The following is a 27,977-nucleotide window of genomic DNA, read 5'->3' as shown; positions in this document are numbered from 1 at the left end:
TGTATTTTGTGTACACCTATATATTGCTTAGTAATCACTCAAAATATTAAGATATTGACAAGACAGTCATGGAGAATTTCATATTGGCAAAGATTCTTATTTACCAGCTATAAATTACATTCCCCTCATTAATGGTAATAAGAATAAAAATTTCATAAATTCTACATAAATTCTTAAAATCTGCTGGTCGGAAGCGTGTTCTAAAATCCTTCAAATATGGGCTAAATCGCCGTTTGCAAAAAAAGCCGCAAAACCCGTTATATATGGATAAAAATCATAATTAGTTATTGCGTGTTGTGTATTCAATTAATTGTTCTGTATATTAAATAAATATTATGATTTTATGATTTTTTCATGATTTGCAAATTGTTTGTCACTTTTGTGGATGTCACCTTTTCAAATGTCTGGAATTGAGAAAATAAAGATCGAACAAGCGCTCAAAGTAACCAGAAAGATGTATGAAAATCCGGCATTTGCTCTATTTCGCGACCCTGTCGATCCTGCAACCCCTGGTTATTATCAATCAATTAAAAATCCACAAGATATTTCTAGTATCCTCGGTAGACTTGAAAAAGGCCAATATCTTTCTTTCGAAAAGTGGAGAGATGATGTTAAACAGATTTTCACTAACTGTAGAAAATTTAATGATCAATTCGAAGATCTCGTAGATTATGCAAATCAATGCCAAGCAATATTCGAGAAATACATGAAAGAACTTCCACCATTAACAATGTCACTAATGTCTACTGAAATGCTCTCACAAATTGATAAATTACAAAAATTATTCAAAAATCCACCAAAAGCAATCAAAGAAATTCTTCCAAAGGATAATAAATATACTCATGATCAGTTAAACATGCAGGATAGCGATAAATCCAAATTATTGGAAAGAATAAATAACTTTTCTTCTCCAGATGATATCCTTAGAGTTACACACATCATGGAGTACTTTAAGATACCTAAGAACTCAGAACACAACGGAATTATTAACTACAGCGCTGATAAACTTACTGATGAGGTTTATTGGAATCTCGGAGCTACATTCCCTAAATAGAGGCCATAGAACTATTTATTTTTTATAATTGATAAATGTTTTCTTATTTGTTTGTTCAATATTGACAGTCAATGTTTTTTTAATCATTTTTTATATTAATGTATGCACTACAAGAATAAGTTAAGTAAATTCATTGTATTAATTAATGAAACAAAGAAACATAATATTTTATTTTCCCAATAACAAGATATAACTTAATGGATGAATCTATTTGAACTTAGACATGCCAAAATAGATATTATTTGTAAATGTACTTGTAGTAATTTGTCGTAGTTAGTTATATTCAGATAACTTCAAATATTTTGGTTAATTTGGTTTGATTAAGGCATCTGATGGAATAAATGGCTTTTTGAGTTCTTCGCGAGGGATTGTAAAGTAATGTTCGAATTGAACTTGCTTTTCTGCACATCCAACAACTCTTGCTTCTTGTTCATTATCATCATGAGCAAAAAACATTACAGTTCCGACCGTATCTTGTATTTTTCCTTTGATTCTGTCTTCATCTAATTTCAAATAAATTTCATTTGGTGTTATTGATTCGATAGATATATTGGAAAATTCTTTTAACTGTGCTGGAATAACTCCGAGAACATTGATTTCTGCATCCTCAACAACAACGATATCTCCTTCACTCATTCAATCTGAAAAATGACTTTGGCCGATATAGTTAAAAGAATCTAATTGATATCCAACAGCAAACTTTATAATATTCGGCTTATTAAAGTTTGAAATTAAGTTACTTTTTCCATTCTGAGATTTCAAACTCATGATGCCGGCATCATTTCAAACATAGGATCCTTTACGCATGCATATTTGTTTTCATATTGAATATCCATAGAAATTATAAAAAAAATGAAAACGTAATAATATAAACAGAAAACTTTACATTCAAACAATGACTATATCTTACTAATTGTTGTTAGTTTAGTAACTTCATTATTATCCAGTCCTGCAAGTGTTAAACGCTGCTTTTTAATCTCATCAGAGAGACGCTTATGCTCCTTCTGAAGTTGTTCATATTCTGCTTCAATTGCTTCAAGCTCATCAATATCCGACTCTTCTATATCAATAGTGTTAAATCTCTGTTGAGCATGAATCATTTTAATTTCACCAATTTTTGTTTCTAGCTCGGTTGAGAGGAGTTTAGCAGTATTTTGTAGGTCATTATAACGGCTAAGTGCAATGCTATTTCTTTTCTCTGCCTCAGAAAGCTGTCTCTTCAGTGAGGATGATTTTGAATCAATAGTATGAAGTTCTGAAGATATTTGATTATTTTCATCTTCTAACTCTGTAAGCTGTGATTGTGTCTTTTCGATTTCGGCATTTAATTCAGCAAGTTGTTGATCAACTTCTTGAGCCTTTAAACGATATTTATGATCTTGTTCAATATGTCTATTCTTGATTCTATCTAACTGTTCATTTGTAGATGATGTTAATGATGATATTTTTTCGCGTAATTGTGTATTACTTCTAGTATATTGTTCGCGAATACTAGAATTTGCTTCTAATTTGGATTCAATTGCCTTTTGAAGACTTGCAATTGCATCTTCAATTGAGTCTGGATCTATTATGGCCGAATTCGGAACAACTTTAGATTGAATTTTCATAAGTCCGTTAATGATATAATTATCTAATGTATTTGAATTTTGTAATGATTCTCTTAGTTCATCTCTTTGGCGTTGCAAATCTCTGTTTTCTAATGCAATTTTCTTCAAATGAGGATCAAGTTCTAAACTTTGGTGAGAATTATTGAAAATCTTTTGTTTGATTCGATTGTATTTCTTGTAAACCTCGCCACCATCTAAAACTCCAACAATTTTTTCGGCTAATTCAAGGCACTGAGAGATGTTTTCTTGCATTATAGCCGTTTAATAATTCGAAAGTTTGGATTATCATGCGAGAATATGTGTTTATTCTTAATAGCTATATTATTTAGGAATTTTTTGAGATTATCCAATTTGTATTTATGAAAGAGATGAGATAATTTTATATCAAAAAAATTAAAAATTCTCTATTAATGAAATTAAACAGAGAATTATAAAATTATACATAAATTTTATTAATTACGCATATTTGAAATATTAATAAATCTTCAATATCATGAGAAATATATATTTTAAATTAAAAAAATTCCAAAAATATTTTATTTGAAGATATGTGATTATCATTGCAACATAATTGAACTTGAAATTATGCGTTCTTGATTTTCTTGGAAAATTCATGTGATGAAATATTACGAAGTCAGAACTAAATAAACCATTTACAACGTATTCTATTTGATATAAACGCAATTTCAAATTAAATCTTCTGTTGATAAGCCAATACAATCATCATTCAATCACATAACATAAAGATATTGATATATCAGACTGGTTACATAGGTATTTATTTGATTCTTTGAATTATCGAAATATTATTTGAAAAAAATTCATTATTAATCAAATAAACAACATCAATCTTAGTAATGAATCTTTTGCCATGTCATAAAAACGATGAAAAATTACAATTTAAAGAACATATCTTTATTTTATTCACTAGCGTGAGGGTTAATTGCAACAACGACAGCTCTATATGTTGCAATGCAAGCAGAACCTAAACCAAAGATAGCGAAACATGCGCAAAGGATGTTTGACCAGTGAGTAAGTTTCTGTGAAGAATCCTTGAGCCAAAGAATGGCAGGGAAGAAGAAGTTTGTAAGGCAGCCACCGAGAGATCCACCAATTGCAAGAACTGGTGAAATATTTGGACAAACGCAGGCAATAATAACTGGAGGAACATTTGCGCAAATAAGAACGATTACGCGCTGCTTTGTAGAAAGGTTGTTGGGGTTGTTAACGTGGAAGATGAGAGCAGAAAGGTCAGCTGTGATGGAAAGGGCGATAACTGGATAAGATGCTGTAACAACGATGAAGAAAGCAATACGGACAGCCTGAATGATTGGATCTTTAACGTCGAAGGATTCAAGGATGATATCGCTGATGTCATTGCCAAATCTGAGATATCCGAGAACGCCTGGGATAAGAACGAACAAATAGCATGAACCGAAAGCAGAACCGATGATTCTGAATCTGTGTCTTGTATCTGGCTTTGTTGGCTTGAGAATTGGAAGAATAATTGCGGGTAAAGCGAACATAAGGGAATAAATGGCCAAAGCGTTGAAGAAACCAAGGTTAAGGTCATAAGCTTTAGCTGCTTTGCTGAAGCCATGCGATGGAAGGTATGATAATGTTTTCATAACAACGACAACAGCGTAGCAACCCAAACAGAAGATGGAGAAGGTAGAAAACATTGAAAGGAATGTCATCTTCTTTGAAATTGTAAGGGCAACTGGAAGAATGATAGCATAAATTAAGATGACAAAATATCTACGCCATCCAGAGTTCCATTCTGGATGCTTGAGAAGTACGAACCATGATGCAATGTTGTTGCCACCAATAATCAAGTAGGCGACGCAGCATGAGTAGGTGAAGAGAAGTGTAAGAATTGAAAGAGCAAATGAACCCTTAGATCCGAGAATGTGAACAGCCAAATCGTGGAGGGACTCAGCTTTTGTCTTGTGCTGGAGTTTAACTGTCAAAATTGTGGCAACATAAGAAAGAATGGCTGTCAATGTCATAAGACCAACGGAGACGTAAAGTCCGCAGTATCTCATTGAGTGAGAAATACTGAGGATTTCAGCACCTACAAGTGAGTTGAGTAAGTTCATGACGGCTGAAAATGGTGATTCATATTTTACAGCGGCTGAGGCCTCTGAAAACTCTGAAATGGAGAGATCTACTGGTGCACTAGAAAGACGGATTGATACATTTTCTTCGAAAGGCTTCTCATCTCCTGGAATTGGAGTGTATGATGAATCCATGCTTCGACAAAAGTGACGATTGATATCGTCGCTGAGTAAAACTGCTATTGTTCTCCAAACTTCATATCATTATCTCGCCAAACCACGTAGAAATAAATATTTAAAAAGTGAAATTTTTTATGATCAGCTTTATCTCTCTCAATTTAGAAAAAAATCGAAAAAATAAAAAATGCCATATGAATAATTTTACCAATACAACTCCGAAATACTTCTTGTAATCACGTGACCTCTGTTTTGCACGTGAAATTGCAAAATATTGAGTTATTGACGAATTTTGCATGTTTTTTTTGGAAGATATCCGAAATAGCTTCGTAATAAGGGGAATGGAAGACAAAATCGAAGCAGGTCCATTAATGAAAGGATCATTTCCGCAACGCTCTAATATTGCATTTACAAATTTATCATTAAAAACAATTCAAATGAATTCTTATACAGAGAGACCACATATAATGTAAAAGTTGCAATGGATGCAATGATTATACATGAAAGTGTTTCAATAGGTTAAGATAATTAATTAATGCATTTATTAAAGAACGATCTTGAATATCACAAGTATTTGGAAAAGGAAAGTATTTCAAATAGGAAGTTAAATTCACAAACCTCAATCTAAAACAAAAATATCGAATCAATTGAAAGAATAAATACTACATATTGACACATAAGAGACGCTTGATGCTGATTCACTTTTCTCGTATAATGTATACTAGAAACATTCTCCAATACCCAGTTTCAAGGAATATAAATCGTCCGTTAATCGTAAAAAAAGAATGAAATCAAGTGCTTCTTCTATTCAGCAAGCGTTAACAATAAGACGTAGAGAACTTGCAATGACAGGTTTGCTGAACTGGAAAAACGTCGAATTTACAGATTTCAGACCACTTGGAACGCAAAAATCTTTAAAAGTTTTAGATCTTGAAAATTCTGCTGTTACTTCACTCCATACACTTCAACCACAACCACAAATGACAGAAATTAATGCAGATAACTCCAGACTTGCAACATTTGCAGGTTTATCATCACAACCTCGCTTGTCGAAGATATCTTTTAATAACACACCACTCGCTAAAACAGAAAATTGTAGATTAGCAGCTTTACTTTGTATTGGACCAAGACTTTCAAGAATTAATGGAGTTCCTGTTTCTAAGAAGGAGTGTGCTTTAGCAGAAGCATATCCACCAGTTGCACAGTTTTTGATTGAAAGTGGCTGGATTGTTCAATATCCTCCACCAAGTATTCACGATTTTCAGTATCTAGCAGACCAGTTTGGCATTAATGCAAAAGCGTCAGACTTCGTTACTAAGGGCGTATTGCCTGAAGAATCACCAAAACAACCAAGTTTTGATTTTGAAAATGATTTTTCATTTGAAGAAGTTTCTGTTAAGCAGAAACTTTCTAACTTGTTACGACCACTTGGTTTTGCTATTCAAAGCGGTCCTGATGAAAGAAATGATATCGTTAGAGCCGTTTCTCTTATGTGCGATGCTATGCTCGCAATAGAGCAACAAGCAGATAGAATATAATCTTTTTATGTTGTTATTGATTAAATTTGTTGTCTTTTTATCTGAAATATTATATATTTATTCTCAAAACAATGAAAAGAATGGTTAATTTCAAAAATACTAATTACAAAAAGAATATTAATACTAAGAAGTGAAGTTCTTTCCGAGACATAAAATTTGAAATTTTATAAATATGAATCAGATTTAAAGAAAAATCCTATTGAGAATCAGTTTGTTTGGATAAGATTTTGTTAAGTTTTAGGAAGTTGACTAAAGATTTTTTGATAAAAAAATTTGGACAATTTTATATAAAAATCAAATATTTATAATGAGAAAAAGATAATTATTGTTGTTACAAAATCAAATTTGACATATTTATAGTTAATATCTTAATTCTTCTTTTCTTCGATATCTTCTTCTTCCTCGAGCTCTGGTTCAAGGTTGAGATCGACACCCATCTTGTCTCTAGCAAGGAGAGATGACTGATCGTTGTTGTGAGCAGTGATTTCAGCATAGCCAACATCAGAGCAGATCTGGAGGAGGATGAGAAGATAAGAAATCATGAAGATGTGGGAGGCACCGAATGTGAGTGTGCGCTGGAGTGGTGTAGCGATGGCCTGGGAAACGGAGTGGTAGTCCTGGTCGCGGAATAAGAGGAGGAATGTGAGAGCCTCGAGGACGCACATGAAGATGAGACGGCGGGAGTAGCCTGTATCGGACTTAAGGAATGCCCAGATTGTGAGAGCGATGGAGATACCGAAGTATGAGAAGTTGGCGCATGTCATAAGGAGCTGGAATATAGAAGCATTGCGGCCCCCAGAGAATGTAACAGCTAACTCGATGAATGAGTAGATGACGAAGAAGATGATGAGTGGAGAGTTGACCTTCATGTTTGGAGACTGTGTGCCTTCTGCTTCGAGCTGGATCTGGGAGGCAACGATGTAGCGGAAGTAGGAAACCATGACGGATGAGAAGAAGAACTGTGGATAAGAGTTGAACTTCGATCCAAAGATAAGTGTGTATGGGAGAGCAGCGAGAACGGAGACAACACCAAGGATGGCGATGTTGATCTGTGTGAACTGCTCTGTCATGGAGGTGAAGTGGAATAAGAAGTGGATTGTGAGGTAAAGGGTTGTAGCTGGGAGAAGGACCTGGAGGAATGTGATGTATGTTGGCTTTGGAGCTGTGCAGAACTGCCAGTAGACGTGCATACCAAGGAAGTTCTGGAAATCTGAGTTAAGGATGAAGTGGACGTTGACTGTATCGTAGGAGGAGTTAAGGAGAACGTTTGTCATGAAAATCTTGTCTGAGACAGCACCGTTGCCGAAGTTGAAGGAAGCCTGCTGGATTGGTGTTCTGTAGAATGAAACTGTAGCTTTCCTCCTGATGCCTGTTGTATCGATTGTGTAGTTAAGTGGACGTGTGTTGAGTGTGTCGCCCTTTGTGGAACGCTCACCGGCAATCCAGATCTTAACATTACGGTGAAGTTCTGTGAACTGGTCAATACGGAGGTCAAGGTGAAGAGAATAGTAGTGGTATGATTGGTTGCATGCGTAGAATGTACGGCGCTCAGCTGTGTTGTTGGAGCGGAAGAGAAGGAAAGCGATCAAACATCCGAAGAAGAAGATGGTGAAAACCAAGGAGATGTGATCGAGAAGGAATGGGGAGTTGAACTGACGGATATCCTGCTCGGACTCTACTGCAACATTGCTCTCATTCTCGTCCTGAGACAACATGAGAAATGTAGGTCAAAACCGCCAAAAAAGCAGTTATTAATTATTGGCTCGGCAATTTAAATAAATTGTAGTTTTTATTTGATATATAGTAATAGCATATTGTGTAGCATAAAAAAGTCTAGGACATGGTCGTTCTATGGTCTGAAAAATCACTCAATTTTTGAACCTGATAATCGTTTTCCCCTCAATTACAAGATACAAAACCTTGATAATAATAACACTGGTATTTCTGGACATTTTGATGTACAATGAATTTACAAGTAAGGGTTTCGTTTTGCGAAAAAAACGTACAATACGCAATTTCGCTAAAAAAACATTTAGCTAGCAATTTCGACCTTTGACTCCACTCAAGACGTCACTTTTTTAATTTTGCGGTATCATATTTTTGGAAAATCTTTATGAATATTATATAAAAAGTCTCTTTAATATCTATATTTCATATTTTTATCGATTTTTAAAGTTTTTGCAAAAAGTATTCAATTATTTTTGCTATTTGGTCGGGTAAATGTCAGATTTGCGACATTTTCTGATATGATATTCAGATTCTACGTTGATAATAATGCTTATAGTGTTGCATGCTAAGTTCGGTCAACGATAGGAATTGAGGGGAAATTAATCGTCGAGGAAGTACGATTATGTAAAGTAAAAAATGTTGTGGAATTTTTAATATTGTATATAATTTTATAATAAAATTTTTGTGAGACATTTTAAGAAGCACATATAATTTTTTGAATTTAAAAATTAAAGTAGTGTTGAATGAATTTATTGATTAATTTAATACGGATATTTCTCAAAATTAATCAAAAATAGGTTTTCAGAGAACTTTTGAGATATCTTTTCAAAATGTCTTTTTGAAAATATATAAGTATTATATCAAATTTAAAAAAGGTATTTATCAAAATTCTAAATTCTTAATAAAAAATAACTTTTCAGAGGATTGTGATTTTGAAAGCATGAGTAATAAGTAAAAAATATCTACGATTTTAATGAGGGAATTGTTCCTTATGAGGTATACATTATAACTATATACCTCATAAGGAACAATTCCCTCTTGATAGCTGGGAAACTTTCTCTGAATAACTTATCATTTGGACAGAAAAAGTGACACTTTACATGGCAAAAAATAGAGCCTTACTTTTGAGATACTTGAGATTGAAACTGAATCTTATGAGGCGGTGATCTTGAATCACTACCTCATAAGGTTCAGTTTCATATAAAATTTGTTGCAATTTGTTATTCTTTTGCAATTATTTCTTATAAGATTTTACATCTTTTAGCGGGGAATGTTTGTTATCATGTATATATTATAAATATCTACACGATAACGAACATTCCTCGCTAAATTGCTGAGAAACTTTGAGGAAATGTCGAACAATTTCCTCAAAGTTTCTCAGATTTATATAGATCACTAGAGTCCCTAGGCACTGATTCTGGTTCAGTACCTAGGAGGCTCTAGTTCTCTAACGAACTGATAAAATGTTTTTAAATTTTTGGATATTGCTACCTGTGAAGCACTGACTTCAAGTCAGTACCTCACAGGTAGCAATTACATTGAAAGATGGGAGAAACTTTGTCCGAATGTTAAACTATTCGGACAAAGTTTCTCACATTTGTAGTGGAGATGGAAGGCTTTGAGGTATATTGTATTAATATATACCCCAAAGCCTTCCATCTCCACTTGAAAGTGTCCAAACTTTGGGTTAATACTTTGCAATTAACCCAAAGTTTGGACACTTTCTAGAAGGAATTGGAGGGTAAGAGATATACATTCATATGGTATATCTCTTACCCTCCAATTCCTTCTTAAAATGGGAGAAACTTTGTCCGATAGTTAAACTATTCGGACAAAGTTTCTCCCATTTTTTGAAGGAATTGGAGGCTATGAGATACTGATGCAATGTCAGTAACTCATGGCTTCCAATTCCTTCCTAAAACTCATAAAAGTGGACATTACATGCATATAAATTTGACATGTAAAGTCCACTTTTTGTGAGCGGGATTTGACTCCGTCAAATCCCTTTTTCGTTTACGAGAAAGCCAAATTCTCTCAAAAAGTTAAGTAGGACCAATTTTTTATAAAAAAATCCAATTTCATTATGAATGTTAATTAATTTATATAATTATTGAATAAAAAATTTTCTTTGAGATTATGAAAAGTTCTTTGAAAAGTTATTTTTTCTCATTTTTAAATATTGTATTAGCCTATTTATTTATAATCCAAATTAAATAACTTTAAATTCAATATTTAAAGAATAATTTTGAAGGAATTGAGTTACTTCCCCCGACGATAAAATTGAGAGGTTTACATTTTGACCGAACTTAGCATGCAACAATAGAACCCTCTTGCTATTGTGTCAAAATTGCGAAACCGATAGCAAAAATATCTCGCAATATCAAAATTGAGATATTGAGTGAATTATGCATTATAGAGATTAAAAATCTGATTTGTGAAAACATCTCATCAGTTTCTAGCTAATTCAAAAATCTTTACTATCTTATTCGATTAAAATGAAAAGGGAATAGTTTCATTATGCTTTAAATGACAGCCTTATAATATAATCATAGTTTTCGCTCAATATGCAGCATTTTTTTTCGAAATCTATGGTCAATATCCTAAATACTGATTGCTTTGCATTCATATCTCTTACATTTTCTATACCCACATCACTATTCATTGCTATTCCTATCTTTTTCATTTTTGTTTGTTTCTCATAATTTCTCAAAAAACATGATAACTTGATATTTGTAAATATCATACTTTATAACGTAAATAAGAACTTGACCTATTAAGAAAAGCAGTAATGAAAAGAAAATCTGAAATTCATAAAAATTACAAGTTTCTGATGACAATTAGCTTAATTAAACCAGGTACAAGATTATATAATTGTATTTTCTATCCAATTATCCATATAATATCTTATCCAGAAAAAATAACTTGATCAATACCAAATGATTTTTTAACTAGTAAATAAAGTATTTTCTTTACACACACATTGTATATCATAGTTTTTTTTTTGGTTTCGCAAAACATCCAAAAACAAATATGCTATAAAAGTGACAATTTTAGCAAAACGAAACCCTTATTACAAGCAGCTAAAAGTTTCATTTAGCTTGGAACCTAAGTATATGACCAAATTGATTTTTGATTTCGTAATAATTTCGTTGTGTGCGTACGTTATATTGATGAGCTTGATTATTTTAACAGAAATGTTGGGTTCACGAACATATAATGTTCTTTAAAGCATCAGAGATATATAATAATTTGATTATTCCAGAATGAGTGAAATTTTACAAGCTTAGATAGTAAGCACAAGAGTACAAAAAAGCTCCTTTGCGTTTAAAAAAGATCTCAATTGAATATATATTATGAGTTTGAGATAAATATCTTCATTTATCTCATGATTAGCAAGTAATAGCATTTATTGAATGTATGTTATATCATAACATAATACAAGACACATATTGATGCGAATCAAATGAAAAAGATGTTTGAAAATGCTTGTTTGTGGGCAATATTGATTTAAAAAGGCAGGAAATTGTGATTCTAATATCTTTAGATCAATGTTATTCAAATTTATGATCTAATTAGTTCAGATATCTTCAAATATGATAAGAATTATTAGTTACGAGGCAACAGACTATCACTATGTTATTGAAATCAGAACACATTAGTATATTGTTTTTATTTCATTACTATTCGCTTGGAATGAACAACGCAACCAAATATCTCAAAAAAGTGACATTCAAAATGATTTCTTTCTTTCTTTTTTCGATTTCTAATTCAGTAGCACTATCTGTTGATTTGGGATCCGAGAACATGCGTGCCTCACAATTAACACGTAGCGGTCCTCAGCTCGTTCATACAGCAGATGGCAGAAAATTTACACCTGCAATTGCATCTTTAATGCCAAATACACCAGACGCTCCACTAATCCTAACAGACATATACGTTGATCAATATGATCGCTCAATTGGAAATCTAAATCATCTTTTAAGATATCCGAAAAACTGTACTAGATACATTCCACAACTTCTAGGCAAGAATTTCACAAAGAAAATCACTGGTTATTTCAAAGTTCGTAATATCACACTCCCTCTCGATCAAGATGAAGATAATTATCTCGAAGTTTTACAGCCACCAGAGTTTTTCGCTGCAGAACTTCTCGGCAAAGCGATTGAAGATTGCAAGCGCACAAAAGTTAACCTCACAGTTGACTCTCTCACTGTTGTTGTTCCAAAATTTTACACTCATCATCAGAGAATTGCAATGATTCGTTCAGGAAAGCTCGCAACACATAAGCCAATGCTTCTCGATACTCCTACAGCCGTTTCTCATCTTTTCGCCGTCGAAAGGAGCAAAATCTTTGCAGATAAGCCCCAAGTCATCATGTTTGTCGACATTGGTGCCTCCCAAACTCAAGTCTGGATTGATGAGTTCACAGTCGACAAGAATGCTACCATAGTTAACGAACTCGGATACGGTTGGGTTGATGGTGTCGGTGGTCAGGCCATAGATGTTGCCATTGGTCGTCTTATTCGTAAAGAACTCACGAAGAAGAATCCAAATGCCGAAATAACGTACAAAACCGTTGAATTAATAATGAATTCCGCTAAAAAGCTCAAACACATGCTTACATTGCAAGAGGAAGTGAATCAGACATTAGAAGACATCATCCCCGGTTTCGACTTCTCATTCAAAGTCACACGCGAAGAAGTTCGAGAATCAGGAAAGAAAGACATTCAACGATTCAAGCGAGCAATCACACAATCTATTACATCATCATTACTTTCATCTAGTTCTGATATCAATCGTGTTGAACTTGTTGGTGGTGCATCACGTATTCCTCTTTATATTGATGCTATCAACGAAACATTGAACTTCAGTGTTCCAATCCATCGTACAATGAATCCAGAAGAAGCATCAGTTACCGGTTCATCATATTACATTGCGAACATGAAACGGACATATCTTGAGAAACCAGTTATTTTCAAAGCGTGCAAACTATATAATATTGCTAAGAAGAACATTGGTGAAAACAAGTTCTCATACTTCTACAAAGAGAAAGATCTTCCTATCGGCATCAACCAGTTCATTCTTTCCGCCGATTTACAGAAAGATGGTTCAGCCGAACTTGTTAACGGTATTCTTCAACTTAGTGGTTGTAAGAAACTCACACACAGTGGCTTACACCGTCAGAAACGATTCCGCACCGAATCACTTCTTACGGCATTCGAGAAGAAAGAGAAAGAAGAATCCGAACGGAACGCACGTATTCACGAACTAGAATCATATGTCATTGAAGTTCGAGATAAACTCACCAAAGACGCATACATCTACAAAGTATCCACCGCCGTTGAACGCAACAAAGCTATGCGTGCTGTTGCATCTGTTCAACATCGCATGCAAAACGAAGTTGTTAGTGACGAACAAGAACTGAAACACATGAAGCGTGATTTAGAGCAAGCATGTGGTGACATCATCAAGAAGGCAGAAGATGCCCGCGAGATGCCCAACGAAATCCAAAAACTTAAGCATCTTATTGACGAAGTTTCTAATGCAGTTTTAGTTGATTTCGAAGAACAAGGTTATGAATTACCCGAAAGTGTCGAACACGAACTTGGCAAAGTCATGTCCAAATCCGAAGAAATCATGAAACGAGCTGAGAATGGTGACAGTGAGATTTCAACCGATGATGTTCGACTTGCATTAGAACGTCTTCGTCGTCAATACGAAGACTCTAAGAAATCCTTAGTTGTTCCACCAAAAGATTTATAAACTCAAATAAAATGTTATTTTTTTATTATTATTTCAATATTTTTAACTTCTTTACAATATACACAGTTTGTTTATCAATTTGTTCTCCTACTTGTTTCAAAATTAAGTTAAATTAACTTAGAACAAATCTATGATTTTCACAGCATCTCTCATTTTTCCTAATAATGTGATCTTGCACTCATTTTTTATATAAACCTACCAAACTCATAGAAATGACAACATATACGTTTGCTTATCTATCTACATTGTAATCACCTTCATTAGCCCAAAGCTCAAAGTTTTTCTCGTTCATTGCTTTAAATTGAACAAAAAATTGAACACTTGCTTTAAATTGAACATTCAATTTAAAGGTCGTCCCATTTATAAATTTTTTCTCCTCTCTCCTGTAGATGATAATGATATATCATATTTACACTGAATGGAAATATACCTATCACCACGTAAGGATGTCGTTTTGGGGACAACTGGGGATCCGACCAAATAAATTTGGAAGTCTGGGGGACACGTAAAGTGTCAAAAAATATTTGTAAAGTGTCAAATCAGTATCCTTGAAGATTCTCTCTTTAACATTGTGATTATAGTACTATATGATTTATGTTTATACTCCTTATATGCTTTTCTTGAAAAAGAATATATAATAATTTGATGATCTCTAAAATAAATATTTCCAATCAATATATCAGGATATTATTCTTGTATTTCATAATTTTGATGATTGTTAATGGCTTTCCTCTATCTATAATTGTTGTGTATGAGTTATTCATTATTAATCTTTAAATCCTGAATTGAGTTTCTCAAGATTTAGTATCCCATATCACTTATCTATGTAATATATTTCAACCACAACTTATTATATCGGTATTGATAAACTATAGACAATACTACAGATTGATTTCATTTACACAAACATATATACTGAAATGAGTATATGTACTAGTTTTTTGTGTCTAATCAATTCTAAAAGCTATATGTTTAAAGATGTTTTGACAAAGGATAAATAATTTAATTTTTATTTAATGCAATAGATTGTAAGAAACGGATAACTTTAGATTCATATTGTTCACAATAACCAAAAGTAGTAAAAGCAAGACACTAAAAAAATCGAAGTTCACAAATATGAGCTAAATCAGTAAAACACGTCGATGAAAAGAGTATAAAACAAATTTTTAGTCTATTTATTTTCATATTACAAGTTTCAACATGCAATGTTAAAATTGTAGTAGACATATGAGATCCTTGAACTTGTTAGTACTAAGTGCATGATAAAGTAAGCTTCAATTTTATACCAATATTGTAAATTGAATCAAATATACGGCATTATATTGATATATAATTCGTTTTATGATATAGCACTGATATGCTACTTGTACTGGATTGTACTATCGTGGTATTTAAGAGATTTTTCTCGATAATTCTGGATGATGATATAACTCTAGATTGTATTTGCCGATTTTCTCCAAACTATGTATTCTACATATGCATAATATGTATAGCCTGCAGCTGGAGTTTAAGGCCAAAATTTTGGTTAGAAGGGAGTGTCCGTATCTTTTGATTATTTTTTGACAGTTTACTAAAAATCTCTGACATCTCGAACTTATCTTGTCACTTTTCAGTCGTCCCCAATGGGGAAAAAACAACATGCTTACACCACGAAAAATAAGGGGATATTGTGACAACAAAACATTAGTACATATGACCCTAATAATACCCAAAAATCATTTTTTGTCTTTAAAACGATAGAATCAATTTGGCCGTAGTGAAGTCAATATCTCCTGGGAATTTGCATTCCCAGGATCAAGCTATGACGAACAGCATTATAACAGCAGCACTGAATTTTCAAGATCGAACAACTTAAACTACTTTGTTTCAAGTTGTTTTTTTCTTGAATTAAGTCCAAACGGTACTGTTCGAATTTCAACATCAAGTAATGACGCTAAAACATATGCGACAACAAATAAATTCGAATCTTGTTCCTCCGGGGCACAAGAAGGAGGTTCTCTCTACTTTTACGACAAAGGTGAATTTGTTCAAACAAAAAATTCATTCATTAAATCAACAAATTCAGAAAGAGGACCTTCGTTTTCCATACAAGTTTCAGAAATACCAAATTACAAAAATCATGCTAATGAAACTTTAGTTTCCAACTGCGGCAGTTCAGAACAAGACTGCTTGCTTACAACTTTCATGGTTAATGGCTTTATAATCATGAATGAATGCAATATTACACAAAATAGAGTCAAAAAACATAATGGAGGTTATAGAACAACATCAATTACCTCTGATTCATACATAACTTGTGTCAATGTCATTGAAAACAATCAAACATCTAGTGGACTTAATTTCCATGAAACATCTTTATCATATAGATCATTAATATTTAAAGTTACTTCATGTAATTATATAAGAAATAAAAGTCCAAGTGGTTATCTGATTACTTTTTAGTATTCTAATGCTTTCACGAGTTATTGTTGTATTCGTGAAAACAATATGAATTACATTTTTAATGTATATGAATGCACAATAACATTTGAAAATTCAACAACAGATAACACTACATATACAAGTAATTCACCAATATTTAAGAATACATTTATTTCGTTTGAAAACGATTGCCCTTATTTGATATTATCTACATTCAATAATTCCAGTCCAAAAAACGATGAAATCAAAGAAGGAAAAAATAAAGAAAGTAACGATTATGTTCAAAATCATATTCGATTTTTCTTTTTATTGATGACTATTAAATGATATAGTAGTAGAATATAAATTCATATTTAAACTAGTTTCTGTTTCGTAAGTGATTTCATAAGTTTTATGCAGCTCATTTGAACATGTTAAGAATTTTTCAGACATCATCTAATATTATAGAAATATAACATCAAAAATTGTTATCAATGAACCATTTATTACATAAGTTCATGCAGTATTCTTCCAATTGAGTTTTGTCTAAGAGTTAGTTGAATTAATAATGAATTCCGCTAAAAAGCTCAAACACATGCTTACATTGCAAGAAGAAGTGAATCAGACATTAGAAGACATAATCCCCGGTTTCGACTTCTCATTCAATAACGGAGGTTACCTTGCAGGAGCAATTACCTCTGATTCCTACCTAACATGTGTCAATGTCATTGAAAACAATCAAACATTCTCTTATTTTAATCAGCAATCATCATCTGATTCATATAAATCATCAATATTCAAAGTTACTGCATGTAATTATATCAGAAATAAAGGTCTTTATACAAGTTCTCTGATCCATTCTATGCATTCTAATACTTTCATGAGTTATTGTTGTATTCGCGAAAATGCGATTTCTACGATTTTTGATGCACAAGATTGCACAATTATTTTTGAAAATTCAACAACAGATAGCAATACATCAATGAGAGATTCTCCAGTATTTAGGAACACAAATATTTCATTTGAAAACAAATATTTCGAAATCAGATTTCGTCGATTCTTCCAAATACAAGTGTGGATATTCCGCTTCAAATAACAACGAAAATGAAGAAGGAAATAACGTTTATGCTCAAAATTATATTAATTTCTTCTTTTTATTCATTCATTCCAAAAAATTTAAAAATATAGTATAAAATGAATGTTTCTTCCCTTTACTATTTCACAATTTTAATAAAAAATGTTTGATATAAATAAATTAATTGAAATTTATAATTTTTATACTCTATATGTATATAAACTGGTAGACAATGAATTAAAACAGTATTATTCTTTAATATTTCTCGGGCTGAGGCGGAATAACGTCTAAAATTGTTAAAATATCTTTGTAAGTATTATAACTGAAGTCAATCTTTTCTATATTATGCGACATATCTTGGCCAGTCATTGTTTCAAACATTGCGAAAGAAAATGCGTCTTTGAAATTTTGATCTGCGTCTAAAAGCATTGCTAAGTCATTAACGCGTAAATTAACGAAGAAGTATATGACTGCATTCGTTTTCTTGAGTCCTGTATCGATAGATTGTAAAGTTGAATTAACAAGTTCAAATAATCGTTCTTGTTTGTCATTCATGCCGCGATCTGGTGTTACAGGTAGTCCACCAACCCATGTTTCGATTTCATTAAGTAAATCTCTGTAAGGTCCAACACGGACGTATTTTCCTTCAATTTCATCAGAAGAGAACTTCGTAAGCTTCTTCGGTGGCCTCATATCTGTAAACTTTTCGACAATAGGGCCAAGAGGAATTGGTGCAGGAACTGGATCTCCATCTTCTTCCTCTTCTGTAGCGAAATGCTTGAAGAATTTGTTGCGACATGCTGTACTGCAGAATACTGGATCCTTTGGAACAGCTTCTGTTAATTTAATATGATGATCACACTTTGGCCAACCACATAAATCTGAGCAGTTTCTTTCGATCATTAATTCTTTGAAAATCTGTTGATCTTGAAGTCGAGGATCATTAAATATCTCGTCTCTGACAATTGGTTCACAGAAATCAACAGCAAATTGCAAATTATCCATGGATTTTAGAAAAAAGTGACAAAATTTTGCACTTTTTCTCCAAAGTTACATTTAATTGTTTCCTTACTCAACTGCATTAAGGAGTTCCAAAACTCGTCAAAATAATACTAAGACAAATTTTTCTTTTTAAAAATTACTAATGTCCGAACAAGACGTTCATCCAAACAAATACAGCGAACTGCGTAGTATTTATAAATACTACATTGATTCATATATTGTGTTGTAACTGCTGAAAACGGAAAAAGAAGAAGATTTAAACTCTATTTACAAAATTATCAAAACAGAATTGATTGATACAAATAAATATTCCCCCAAAAGCATGATAAAAGACATTTTAAATATCATTCCGTATAATAATCGCTATGCAAAGTCATATTTATTTCTCGCCAAACTCATATTTGATGGATTCATGTCAACTGAGGTTAAAAATGTTGTGGGTACTTTCAAGATTCATGTTTTATAAAGAATATAAAATTGAATTATACAAATCTGATGACTTCAAAAAATATAATTTGAAAAATCTCGATATTCATACAGAGAATACAATATACAGAGCTATTATGTATAATGACTTAGAAAGATTCATTTCATTCACAGAAATAGATGAATTTAGTAAATATCAAAGACTTCAAAGCAATTTATATCCAAGTTCATCCTGGGGATATTCATTACTTGAATTATGTTGTTATCATGGAGCTGTGGATTGTTTCAAGTTATTAAGAACAAAATTTAAGTCAGAAATAACTGAAGCATGTCTCAGATTTTCATTTTTAGGAGGAAATGCAGAGATAATGAGTGAATGTTTGAAATATCAAAAACCAGATTATAAATGCATGGAATATGCAATTATTTCACACAATATTGATTTTGTTACATTCTTGATGAATGAGTACAATATCAAGATTGTTTTAGATTATTTGTGCAAAATATAATAATCTTGAAGCATTTTTAGTTTATTTCGATCAAACTAATGATTTTAACAACTGCGTTTTTTATTCACTGATTTTTAATATTCCATCCCTTTTGGAATACTTCCTTTCACATGGTGCAAATATCAATGGAAAAGAATATGGAAAAACCGCTCTCCATATTGCAGCACGACATAATAGTAAAGAAACAGTTGAATTTCTTATTTCACATGATGCAAATATCAATGAAAAAAATAAATATGGACAAACTGCTCTTCATAAAGCAGCAGAAAATAATAGTAAAGAAACAGTTGAATTTCTTATTTCACATGATGCAAATATCAATGAAAAAAATAAATATGGACAAACTGCTCTTCATAAAGCAGCAGAAAATAATAGTAAAGAAACAGCTGAAGTTCTCATTTCGCATGATGCAAATATTAATGAAAAAGATAAATATGGAAGAACCGCACTTCATTATGCAGTAATGAGTAATAGTAAAGAAATAGTCGAACATCTCATTTTGCATGGTGCAAATATTAATGAAAAAGATAAAAATAGAAAAACCGCTCTTCATATTGCAACAGAATATAATAGTAAAGAAACAGCTGAAGTTCTCATTTCACATGGTGCAAATATTAATGAAAAAGATAAATATGGAAAAACCACTCTTCATCTTGCAACAGAATATAAAAGTAAAGAAACAACTGAAGTTCTCATTTCACATGGTGCAAATATCAATGAAAAAAGATGAAGATGAAGAAACAGCACTTCATCATGCAGCAAATGAAAACTATTCAAAAATTGCCGAAGTTCTCATTTCACACGGTGCAAATATCAATGAAAAAAATAAATATGGAAAAACCGCCCTTCATATTGCAACTGAATATAATAGTAAAGAAACATTTATAATATAAAATTCAAACAAATAATACTAATGAGTAAAATCATAATCAAATGACAAGTTTTGTTATAAATCTTCTTCAATCAAAAACAGAATCAAAGTAATCAAGATCTACTGGCTTTGAAAAAATATAATCCGGTAAAGGAATTGATGTTTGTTCTCTATTGTTGAAGTTTTCAATTTTTTGATAAAAAATGTCGCAAAATTCTGTGTATTTTTCATCATCAATCAGTTCTAGAGCAGATTCCATTAAACTTGCGAAATCTGTCGTATTAAAAAGTTCTAAAATCTCAACATAGTTAATATATTCGTGCTCATCTACATTTTTTAATAGAAATGGAACAACTTCTGGGTCAGCATTGAACATGTAGTTATTTCTTTCTGCAATACATGTGAAATGAAAGAAGAAATTGATGATTTTTTGACACAAATCAGGGTTATCACCATCAATCAGTTCAATCATTTGTTGAAAGTGGGAATACTTGAATATATGAAGAAAAATTGTTGGATTGTTCTCATGAATATTAAGAATTGTTTGATATAAATCAACAATTTCATATTTAATATGAAAATCAAGAGCTTGGGAGCAATAATCAATATATTGGCACATATCTTCTGTAAACAAAAGACAGAAGCCTGACATATCTTCAAAGTTAATACATTTGGTTATTAATCTTATAAAAAGCGAATTTGGCCATTTTGTATCAATTGATTTCATTTCCCTGTTGAATAAAACATTCAATATACTGTCAATCATTGAAAAAGCAATTGTGGGATTGTTTTCATTAATATTCTTCATTTCTTCGAAGAAACTTTGAGCATCATCCTCTTCAATAAAGAATATAAGTATATTTAAGATAATTTCTAGATTGTCAATGTTATTTAAGCAGTCATTTAGCTGAATTAAAAAATTTCGTGTTTTAAAAAACGAATAATCATCTGTTTCTTCAAACCTAGATTCTTTTATGAATGACCATATAAATGAAAGTATTCCTTGTAAATGAATTTGATGCTTTTCAATTATATATTGGAAAAAATTTAAATATATCGTGTTGTCTTCAATATCGTAATAATAGAATGATTCAAATATTGTACTCAAATAAATAAGACATTGATCGTAGTATGGAGTGCCTTCTGTTGAGGTAACAAAATTAATTATTTCGTTGTGAAGATTTTGATTATACAATCCTATTGCAATATCTCTATTATCAACTACAAGATTTGATATAAGCATTAAAATTGAGTGCTTGAGCGAAATTTCTGTTTCATTTGCAAATAACTGAGATAAAAGTAAATCAAAAAAGTCTTCTTGTACGAAAATCTCTCTGTTAATCTGTACTACAATATTGTTGAATAATTTGATTGTTTCGATAGAATTTAATCCATTTTGTATTAAATCGATTATTCTGTTCTCGAAAAACAGTTCGAAGTCATCCATGTTGGTTAGTAATTTCACAAGCTCTGGATTTACAGAAATGTAAGATTGAATTTTAATAATTTGATTATTAAACGTGTCAAAATCGATATCTGACCGCATAATATCAATCTCTTTAAGGAAAGAGGTCTCTAGTTCCTTATCATCATCTAATTGTTCGCCTTTAATATCGTCAGAAGGCTCTAATTTGAATTGCATTTCATAAAACTTTTTTTTGACAACAATCATCACTAAAACAGGATTGTGATTATTGTAATGAACAAAGAAGAGTTATAACTGTTAGTATTTGGCATAGCCTATCATCCCATTCCTATTTTCTGTTCATATCTAAAAGATTAAGCCATGAATCAAATTGAATTTGAAAAATATTTGAAATAATTATATAAATACACTATAGTTTATAACATTTTATTATGATTCGTTAACAGGGTATGGTATATCATCTGGTTCGTTTTCTATATCTTTTTTATCTGTATAATTAAGGTAACCTCTGCATTTTGGCGATCCACATAAGCAAACAATAGCTTTTTCTTTGGATTCGTACGGAAGATTATAATCATAAGTCAACTCTTCGAATGGCTCGATTTTCTTTTTTGCGAAAATTACAATATGGCGCTGTCCTCCTGCTTCAACAACACATGTTTTACAGTTCGGATCGCAGCTATGGTTAAGGAAACGAGCAATTCCTCCCTTATGAGTAGCATCAATATATAAATCGTCATCAAGTCTGAAAATATATGAGCCATGATTACCCTCTGTTTCGTAATATTTCTGTCTTGCTTCTGTAACAGATAATCTAACAAGTTCACCTGTATATTCCACGATTGGCTCGCCAGGAGCAAAATAACAAGCAGAGAAAACACCCCAGAGGTGAATACCACTCTTTTCAAATCGTAAATATTTTAATTGTGATCGGATACTCTGAAAATCTTTTGGATGAACAACGATTTTATCATCAAGATCACGACCAGAACAAATGAAACTAGGGAATTCTCTATCAGTTGGGAATCTCTTGTAAGTTAAGTCTTTCTGGAAAACGGATTTCATATGTCTTGTGAAAAATTTACGTCTAATATCCGGATTTTCTGTTTTAATTTCTGTAAAACGTCCACATTTAGTGAGTGACTCTTTCAAGCCAGCATTTTTATCTACAACTTCTGCGCTTGGAGGTGGATTTGATGTATTCTCCATATGCGCGGGGAAAAAAAATATTTCAAGAATAAACAGACAGGAGAAAATTTGAAAAATAAATTAACAAAGACAAGATCCAATTATATCCATTAGATTTCTAAGTTTAAACGACGATTTTTTTGTAAACCAAAAATGGGAGAGCAAAATGAACCTGTGGTACAAGATTTCGAGAAATACTTCCAACTGCACTCAATAAAGAACAAAAAGACACGTAAGAACGAGAACGAAAACAAAATGGCTGGAGCTTTCGATAGATCAGCTGTATCAATTGAAGCACAACCACCATTTGATCCAGAACCATTCGAGCAATATTTCGAACATTGGAATGAAATATTAAAGAGATTTCCTTTATTATTTTACGGATTGGGCTCTAAAATCGAACTTCTTCGTGCATTTGCTGAAGATATGTTAGTTGACCAAGGATATGTTGTCGAAGTTGATGGATTCTCAGGACAACCAAGGTTAATCCAAAATGCTATTTCTCAATTATGTGATTTGGAACAAGTTAAGAAAAATGTTGACACGCTTAATAGATCTCTCAGAACTTTACGCCGCTATGCTTTTATTATTGTCCACTGCATCGATGATGACTGCATGAGCGATGATGATACAAGAAGAGATTTAATTGAAATCGCAAACTCAAGTAATATCTTTTTAATTGCAAGTTTAGATCGTATCCCTCTTTGGTCATTAAATTTCTACACTTCAATGAAATTCTTTACAATTAATGTCAATACAAACAGATTATATTCCCAAGAAATCGGATTTACAATGTCAGCTAAGAGCGCTGTTGTCTTAGATTCTATCGAGCGTTACGATATCGTCCTCAAAACTCTTACAGAGACCGCCAGAGTCGTTTTTGGTGTTTTGGCCAAATATCAAATGAAAACTGGCAAAGGCTTAACGGCATCAGCATGGCAAGATAAGGCACAGGCAGAATTATTTATTAGAATGCGTGATTCATTCAATACTCAAAAGAATGAATTTTTGGACCACAAACTTATTGCTCAGAAGAAGGATACCGATTTATATACAATTCCTCTTTCTCAGCAGCAACTTTCTGCTTTGATGGAAAGACTATTTCCTTCTACAGATAAGCAATAAATTATTTTTACTACTATTATTGTTAAAAATGAAAGTTTATACTCTTTAATGTTTTTTATTATCATACATTTTCTAATCTTTTGAGAATAATTTTTTTCATAAAATTATATCGAATTCAAAACTATTTAGGAATAGATACAACTATGTGAATTCAGGTATATTTCATGTTTATTGATACTAAATTTCATTGTTTATTAATGTTTCCTGGATCGCGTAGTAAAGCTCTTGCTAAAGAGCAGGAAAGGCAAAGACAACTACAAGAACAGGAAGAAAGAGAGAAACTTCATGCAGATATATGCAAATATATCGAAGAAGACGATCTTGACAAATTAAAGGAATACGTTCCAAGCGTAGTGCCTATTGATGAAGTATTTCAAGAGGCATCTATTAATACGTGGAAAGGCTTAAAAACCTCTTTACTTCACATTGCAGCAGGATATGGCAGCGAATTTTGTTTAATTTACTTACTTGAACAAGGTGCAAATGTTATGGCACGTGATGGAGACAAACGAACTCCTTTACATGAATCTGCACAAAATGGAACTTTATCGATATTTCATAAACTTCTTAATGCAGGGGCTGATCCGGAAGCTGTTGATGACTATAATATTCTTCTATTTTTAACTGAACACTCCACTTCATCTTGCATCTTTCGCAGGTAACTTTTTAATTGTTGAACAACTACTTATCTCAGGTGTAGATATAACTGTTCAAACTATTGATCATAAAACAGCTTTGCATTTGGCTGTAGAAATGAAAAGATACTCAGTTATTGATGTTTTCGAACTTTTCGTTTCTTCAGAGCCCAAATATAAGAGCTTCTTAGAACAGAAAAATAAGATCATAAAGGAATTAGGCGACTAATATTGTATTTTTAAAAATTTTAAATAAAAATCAATTTATAAATTCAAGCAATCCATTATTTTAAGTTTTTACAATCAAATATTAGATATCATCTCATAATTATAAGAATTCTTACAAGCAAATTAAAGATCTCATTAATTTTACTGAGCAATGAGCTATAAATGTCAATGTATAGAAGAATAATCATATGTGAAGTATGTTATATAAATTATTTCGATAATATAACTATTCAACAGTAGGGATCTCAAATCAAATATGAAATCTCAATTTCAGAGTTCAAGAATCATATGTAATGTTAAACTCAAGGTAATATATCAGTCCTAACAACTTATATTGCTTTCAAATAAAAATATTATATCAAATTTAATTAAGCCATAAAATCAAATAACCGCATTTGATTGTTAACACAGAGGTATTTGTATCAAGAATTATCTAATTTATTTTGGAATATTTAGTTAAAATTGTTGCAAAATAAAGACATAATAAAAATAAAAGACAATTTCATGCTTAATGACGATGCTGACGTACTGTTGTTGATCTCTTCGGAATTCTTTGTCTAGACGGCTTTTTCTCAACTTTTGTTGCAGCTCTCTTTCTCTTAGGTCTTCTGTCAAGGACATCCATCGAATCATCATCTCTATTATTATTTTTGGCTTTCTCCTTGCTCAAATTTTTGAGATAATTTGCATAATTAATAGATGTTTTTCTCATACAGAAGATTGCATATATTGCTCCTATTAAGAACAATATTAATGCAGGGACTCCTACTAGAATATATGGCTTTAGAAAAACAAATTTGTATTGTAATGTTGGAGTTGGTGGTGGTGTTTCACGGTTAATTAATACTTGAGTTACTGAAATTGTTTTGACTTTTGTTACTGCACTGATTGATATATTTCCTTTTGTAACACTTGGTGTTAAACTATAATAATAAGATTCATACTCAATCGTAGTATTATATACACCAAATTCTGGTTTAGATGCGTTACCCTGGGTTTCAACTGTTGTTGATTCTGATGATACTTCTTCGAGTATGTTCTTTTCTAATGAATCATCATTTGAAGATGAAGCAAGGGCAACTAAATACAAGACAAACATATTATTTAAATTTTTTTTTCTGATAAATTATTATTCACATTCAAGTTTTTGTATGATCTAAGAAAAATCTTAACAAAAAAATTAACCAATTATAGTTACAAACCAAAATACTGATGAATATCAAAATATAATGCTCTCAATTAAATTTGTGAGAAAACCGACTTACAAAGAAAATGACAAACATGAATAATTCTGCATTATCGTTTTAATGGTTTCTTTTTAAATTAATTTAAGAAAGTTCACAAATAAAAAATTGAACTAACTCGAGTTTATTAATATAATTAATCATAAAACAACAATAGATTAAATGTTAAGCAAAGAGTATTGGATGAGGGGCTTTTTCAACATAAATTTCTGGAAATCGTGGAAATTTAATCTACATTATATAGTTAAAGAAGATAATATGATTTTTATTCATGAAGAAACATCAATTATATAACAATATATCTATTCTAATCTAAATTTAATAAGAATTTAATTTTCTTTAAAAAATGGCTTTGGAAGATCATTTTATAGACTCAGTCATCATCAATCTTGGCCTTTTCAAGTATTGTTTCACATAGAACAGCTGATTTCTCATAATTTTTGTCAATAGCAGCAATATTTTCGATTTCTTCAATTGTAGAGAGATCATAGAACTGTTCTCCGTATTTAAACTTAAGTTCATCGCTTGCCATTACTCTCTCAAAAAGTTGATCGAAAATAGTCAAATAATTAAAAGAACTGATAGGATCATTTGTTGCTAACATCTCTGCTGATGATAAAAATTCAGTTGAAAGAAGCATATCTATCTGATAAGGGTTCAATTCGAAAAATGAAACCGCAAAAATCGACAAAATCTTACATTTACTGTCAGTATCCATATCATCATACACAGATAAAAGCTTTTCAAAGATATTGAAGTACTGAATTTGGCTTGTATCTATAAGAACAAGATCTGTAATTTTATTAAAGAACATTTTGTTGCATTCTTGATCATAACCATACATCTTCTGCCATAGCAAGTCCCAGTCCAAACTATTATTGATAAATCCCATTCCATCTTCTAATTTGTAAAATTCAGTTAATAATTCCATATAATACTGAATAAAATCATATCTTATTAGACTGTAGTAGTCACTTGATGGATCCGGGAGGTTTTCAATCAATGCTATCATTTTTTCTATAAAACTACTCATATTTGCATCAATTTTCTTGGATTTCATAGCTTGTATCAATATTATATACACCTGGTATATTTCCAAGTGAAATCTGATGTCATCGAGCTCCAAAATGTTGTAAATACTGATTTGCATGTTTTTGTAAAAATCCATATGTAAAGAACCATTTTCTTCATCAAAAAGAGCAACATAAACACTTGTTCCAACCAATACATGATAAACAAACTGTTGGATGGAGCTGCTACACTGCATAGAAAAGTGTAAAATTTCGTTATTAATTTCAAAAATAGTTTCAATAGGAAAAAGCTTGGAATAGCATAAGTTGTAAAGAGTGAGTAATAATCTTGATTGGATTTGTACCTTTTTTGAACTAGTAAGGAATATATTTTGCATTTCTGTGTTTTTGGCTGATTCTGTAAAAATATTATCGGTATCAAGAATTCTCTGAAGTAATAAGTCAACAATGTCTGGATGGAAGTAAACTTGAAGTAAATTTAAATCATCATTTGTTGAAATATAACTATATGCTGTACAAATGCCTATCAACAAATCTTCATCATTAAACAATTGAAAATATTTGTATAAAATATCTGAATAGTTGTTGTGATCTTGTAGAATATGAAATAACTGAGAATTCTGTTGGTATTGGTTTAATTTCTTGTTAATTTTATAACACATATCGATAAATTGATTTCTATTTCGATTGTTTTCGTCTTGATCAAGCTCACAAAAAGAATCAAGTAATGAAATTAGTTCAAATGGATTAAAAGGCATCTGAACTTGAACAAACCTTGTTTCTAGATCAAGAACTTTATGTAATTTCCTTTGGTTTTGATCTTCAATATCTTTTAATGTTTCATCAAATGAATTTTTCATAAATAATGAAGAGACAATTGCTATAAGTTTAGA

At 31.6% G+C, this 27,977-nt stretch overlaps 14 protein-coding genes and 1 pseudogene across 15 annotated transcripts, besides 2 other annotated features; 6 read left to right on the top strand and 9 right to left on the bottom strand.

Moving 5' to 3' along the window:
• Positions 1 to 338: 338 nt before the first annotated feature.
• Positions 339 to 1,104, top strand: TVAGG3_0392560 (acetylation-dependent protein binding; the record flags this gene model as incomplete). Its single annotated transcript, XM_001584198.1, has 1 exon — positions 401 to 1,054. The coding sequence occupies one exon, from the start codon at positions 401 to 403 to the stop codon at positions 1,052 to 1,054; it is 654 nt and encodes a 217-aa protein (XP_001584248.1).
• A 256-nt stretch (positions 1,105 to 1,360) lies between these two features.
• On the bottom strand, positions 1,361 to 1,690 carry TVAGG3_0392550 (uncharacterized protein; the record flags this gene model as incomplete). The annotated part of the gene is made up of 1 exon (XM_001584199.1): positions 1,361 to 1,690. The coding sequence occupies one exon, from the start codon at positions 1,688 to 1,690 to the stop codon at positions 1,361 to 1,363; it is 330 nt and encodes a 109-aa protein (XP_001584249.1).
• Positions 1,691 to 1,953: 263 nt separating this feature from the next.
• Positions 1,954 to 2,913, bottom strand: TVAGG3_0392540 (uncharacterized protein; the record flags this gene model as incomplete). The annotated part of the gene is made up of 1 exon (XM_001584200.1): positions 1,954 to 2,913. The coding sequence occupies one exon, from the start codon at positions 2,911 to 2,913 to the stop codon at positions 1,954 to 1,956; it is 960 nt and encodes a 319-aa protein (XP_001584250.1).
• Positions 2,914 to 3,554: 641 nt separating this feature from the next.
• On the bottom strand, positions 3,555 to 4,926 carry TVAGG3_0392530 (amino acid transmembrane transporter protein; the record flags this gene model as incomplete). Its single annotated transcript, XM_001584201.1, has 1 exon — positions 3,582 to 4,913. The coding sequence occupies one exon, from the start codon at positions 4,911 to 4,913 to the stop codon at positions 3,582 to 3,584; it is 1,332 nt and encodes a 443-aa protein (XP_001584251.1).
• A 534-nt stretch (positions 4,927 to 5,460) lies between these two features.
• On the top strand, positions 5,461 to 6,576 carry TVAGG3_0392520 (ribonuclease inhibitor domain-containing protein; the record flags this gene model as incomplete). Its single annotated transcript, XM_001584202.1, has 1 exon — positions 5,681 to 6,433. The coding sequence occupies one exon, from the start codon at positions 5,681 to 5,683 to the stop codon at positions 6,431 to 6,433; it is 753 nt and encodes a 250-aa protein (XP_001584252.1).
• A 172-nt stretch (positions 6,577 to 6,748) lies between these two features.
• On the bottom strand, positions 6,749 to 8,148 carry TVAGG3_0392510 (uncharacterized protein; the record flags this gene model as incomplete). The annotated part of the gene is made up of 1 exon (XM_001584203.2): positions 6,802 to 8,148. The coding sequence occupies one exon, from the start codon at positions 8,146 to 8,148 to the stop codon at positions 6,802 to 6,804; it is 1,347 nt and encodes a 448-aa protein (XP_001584253.1).
• A 987-nt stretch (positions 8,149 to 9,135) lies between these two features.
• Positions 9,136 to 9,226: a mobile genetic element.
• A 20-nt stretch (positions 9,227 to 9,246) lies between these two features.
• Positions 9,247 to 10,182: a mobile genetic element.
• A 1,717-nt stretch (positions 10,183 to 11,899) lies between these two features.
• Positions 11,900 to 13,949, top strand: TVAGG3_0392480 (ATP binding; the record flags this gene model as incomplete). Its single annotated transcript, XM_001584204.1, has 1 exon — positions 11,966 to 13,924. One exon carries the CDS (start codon positions 11,966 to 11,968, stop codon positions 13,922 to 13,924), a length of 1,959 nt encoding a protein of 652 aa, XP_001584254.1.
• Positions 13,950 to 14,967: 1,018 nt separating this feature from the next.
• Positions 14,968 to 18,773, bottom strand: TVAGG3_0392470 (Rtr1/RPAP2 family; the record flags this gene model as incomplete). The annotated part of the gene is made up of 1 exon (XM_051232396.1): positions 17,655 to 18,404. One exon carries the CDS (start codon positions 18,402 to 18,404, stop codon positions 17,655 to 17,657), a length of 750 nt encoding a protein of 249 aa, XP_051102126.1.
• A 191-nt stretch (positions 18,774 to 18,964) lies between these two features.
• Positions 18,965 to 20,066, top strand: TVAGG3_0392460 (annotated as a pseudogene). The gene has a single exon. A coding segment is annotated over exon 1 (1,102 nt).
• Positions 20,067 to 20,191: 125 nt separating this feature from the next.
• On the bottom strand, positions 20,192 to 21,849 carry TVAGG3_0392450 (armadillo (ARM) repeat-containing protein family; the record flags this gene model as incomplete). The annotated part of the gene is made up of 1 exon (XM_001584206.2): positions 20,296 to 21,849. The coding sequence occupies one exon, from the start codon at positions 21,847 to 21,849 to the stop codon at positions 20,296 to 20,298; it is 1,554 nt and encodes a 517-aa protein (XP_001584256.2).
• A 191-nt stretch (positions 21,850 to 22,040) lies between these two features.
• TVAGG3_0392440 (histone-lysine N-methyltransferase protein) lies at positions 22,041 to 22,916 on the bottom strand (the record flags this gene model as incomplete). Its single annotated transcript, XM_001584207.1, has 1 exon — positions 22,063 to 22,842. One exon carries the CDS (start codon positions 22,840 to 22,842, stop codon positions 22,063 to 22,065), a length of 780 nt encoding a protein of 259 aa, XP_001584257.1.
• A 58-nt stretch (positions 22,917 to 22,974) lies between these two features.
• TVAGG3_0392430 (DNA replication origin binding) lies at positions 22,975 to 24,017 on the top strand (the record flags this gene model as incomplete). The annotated part of the gene is made up of 1 exon (XM_001584208.1): positions 22,975 to 23,946. The coding sequence occupies one exon, from the start codon at positions 22,975 to 22,977 to the stop codon at positions 23,944 to 23,946; it is 972 nt and encodes a 323-aa protein (XP_001584258.1).
• Positions 24,018 to 24,143: 126 nt separating this feature from the next.
• On the top strand, positions 24,144 to 24,608 carry TVAGG3_0392420 (ankyrin 3, node of Ranvier (ankyrin G) family; the record flags this gene model as incomplete). The annotated part of the gene is made up of 1 exon (XM_001584209.2): positions 24,144 to 24,608. The coding sequence occupies one exon, from the start codon at positions 24,144 to 24,146 to the stop codon at positions 24,606 to 24,608; it is 465 nt and encodes a 154-aa protein (XP_001584259.2).
• A 639-nt stretch (positions 24,609 to 25,247) lies between these two features.
• Positions 25,248 to 25,908, bottom strand: TVAGG3_0392410 (uncharacterized protein; the record flags this gene model as incomplete). Its single annotated transcript, XM_001584210.2, has 1 exon — positions 25,318 to 25,908. One exon carries the CDS (start codon positions 25,906 to 25,908, stop codon positions 25,318 to 25,320), a length of 591 nt encoding a protein of 196 aa, XP_001584260.1.
• A 334-nt stretch (positions 25,909 to 26,242) lies between these two features.
• On the bottom strand, positions 26,243 to 27,944 carry TVAGG3_0392400 (uncharacterized protein; the record flags this gene model as incomplete). The annotated part of the gene is made up of 1 exon (XM_001584211.1): positions 26,427 to 27,944. One exon carries the CDS (start codon positions 27,942 to 27,944, stop codon positions 26,427 to 26,429), a length of 1,518 nt encoding a protein of 505 aa, XP_001584261.1.
• Positions 27,945 to 27,977: the final 33 nt, after the last annotated feature.

This window comes from Trichomonas vaginalis, chromosome V, assembly GCF_026262505.1.
Source record: "Trichomonas vaginalis G3 chromosome V, whole genome shotgun sequence".
NCBI lineage: Eukaryota > Parabasalia > Trichomonadida > Trichomonadidae > Trichomonas > Trichomonas vaginalis.
This window is presented reverse-complemented; position numbering and strand designations above follow the sequence as displayed.